This window comes from Quercus lobata, chromosome 11, assembly GCF_001633185.2.
Source record: "Quercus lobata isolate SW786 chromosome 11, ValleyOak3.0 Primary Assembly, whole genome shotgun sequence".
Classification (NCBI taxonomy): Eukaryota; Viridiplantae; Streptophyta; class Magnoliopsida; order Fagales; family Fagaceae; genus Quercus; species Quercus lobata.
In genome coordinates, this window is record NC_044914.1 from 28,139,865 (window position 1) to 28,140,968 (window position 1,104).

At 39.4% G+C, this 1,104-nt stretch overlaps 1 protein-coding gene across 1 annotated transcript; it reads left to right on the forward strand.

The window, feature by feature from the left end:
- The first annotated feature begins 358 nt into the window (after nt 1-358).
- LOC115969189 (pathogenesis-related protein 1-like) lies at nt 359-841 on the forward strand. The gene has a single exon (XM_031088778.1). The coding sequence runs from the start codon at nt 359-361 to the stop codon at nt 839-841; it is 483 nt and encodes a 160-aa protein (XP_030944638.1).
- The last annotated feature ends 263 nt before the right edge of the window (nt 842-1,104 follow it).

A 1,104-nucleotide genomic window follows, 5' to 3' on the forward strand; every position in this document is an offset into this window, starting at 1 on the left:
AGTCAAGACTGAAAATCGAATGGAATTTCATTATCTACATAGAAGTCATTATGCTTTCGTTCTTCTTCTCCAAAAAAAAAAAAAAAAAATTATGCTTTCATCAAATGAAATATTTTAACAGAAAGTAATTTGGATAACAAACGAATTATAATTATTCCGTCATTAGCAAATACTATTCAAGGGTTGTTTTGGTCCTTCTAGTTCCCCTGACGTTTTACACATTGTGCTTTTGAACATTCAACCATTACTTCCAATGTTCATCACACCATTTTTCACACTACTTATATCCCTAATTCCCTATATATACCTACATACCTTATTTCTCCACCAATCACTGAAGATTTTGCTTTGCACTAAAATGGGGTTGTGTAAGATCTCACTAACTTTTGTTTTCCTCTTGAGCTTAACCATAGTCCATCTCACCCTTGCCCAAGACTCCAAAGAAGACTACCTTAATGCCCACAATGCAGCCCGTGCAGATGTGGGAGTTCCACCTTTGAATTGGGATGACACCGTAGCAGCATATGCACAAAACTATGCTAATCAACGTATTGGTGATTGCAATCTTGTGCACTCTGGTGGGCAATATGGTGAAAACATTGCATGGAGTAGCGGTGACCTCTCAGGCACAGATGCAGTGAAATTGTGGGTGAACGAGAAGGCTAACTACGACTACAACTCTAACTCTTGTGTTGGTGGGGAGTGCCTGCACTATACTCAGGTGGTTTGGCGCAACTCAGTTCGTCTAGGATGTGCTAAAGTGAGATGCAACAATGGAGGGACATTCATTGGTTGCAACTATGATCCTCCTGGCAACTACGTTGGCCAGAAACCTTACTAAGGGCTATATATGTTTAATAAAGCATCTCTATCTATGATTTAAAAAAGGTTTAATGATAAATAAGGAATAAAAATTTTCGGTTCCACTCTTAATATTCCAGTTTATGCTTCACCACCACCGCACACTCTTGGTGCAATGGTCACTCTACAAGTATAAGTGCTTGTGGGGTGTGAGGGGTAAAGGCTGGGGTTCAAGTCTCCAGAAGAGAGTTTCACACACATATACACTTATATTAGGTTAGAGTAACCAAAGGCCTTGTAGCT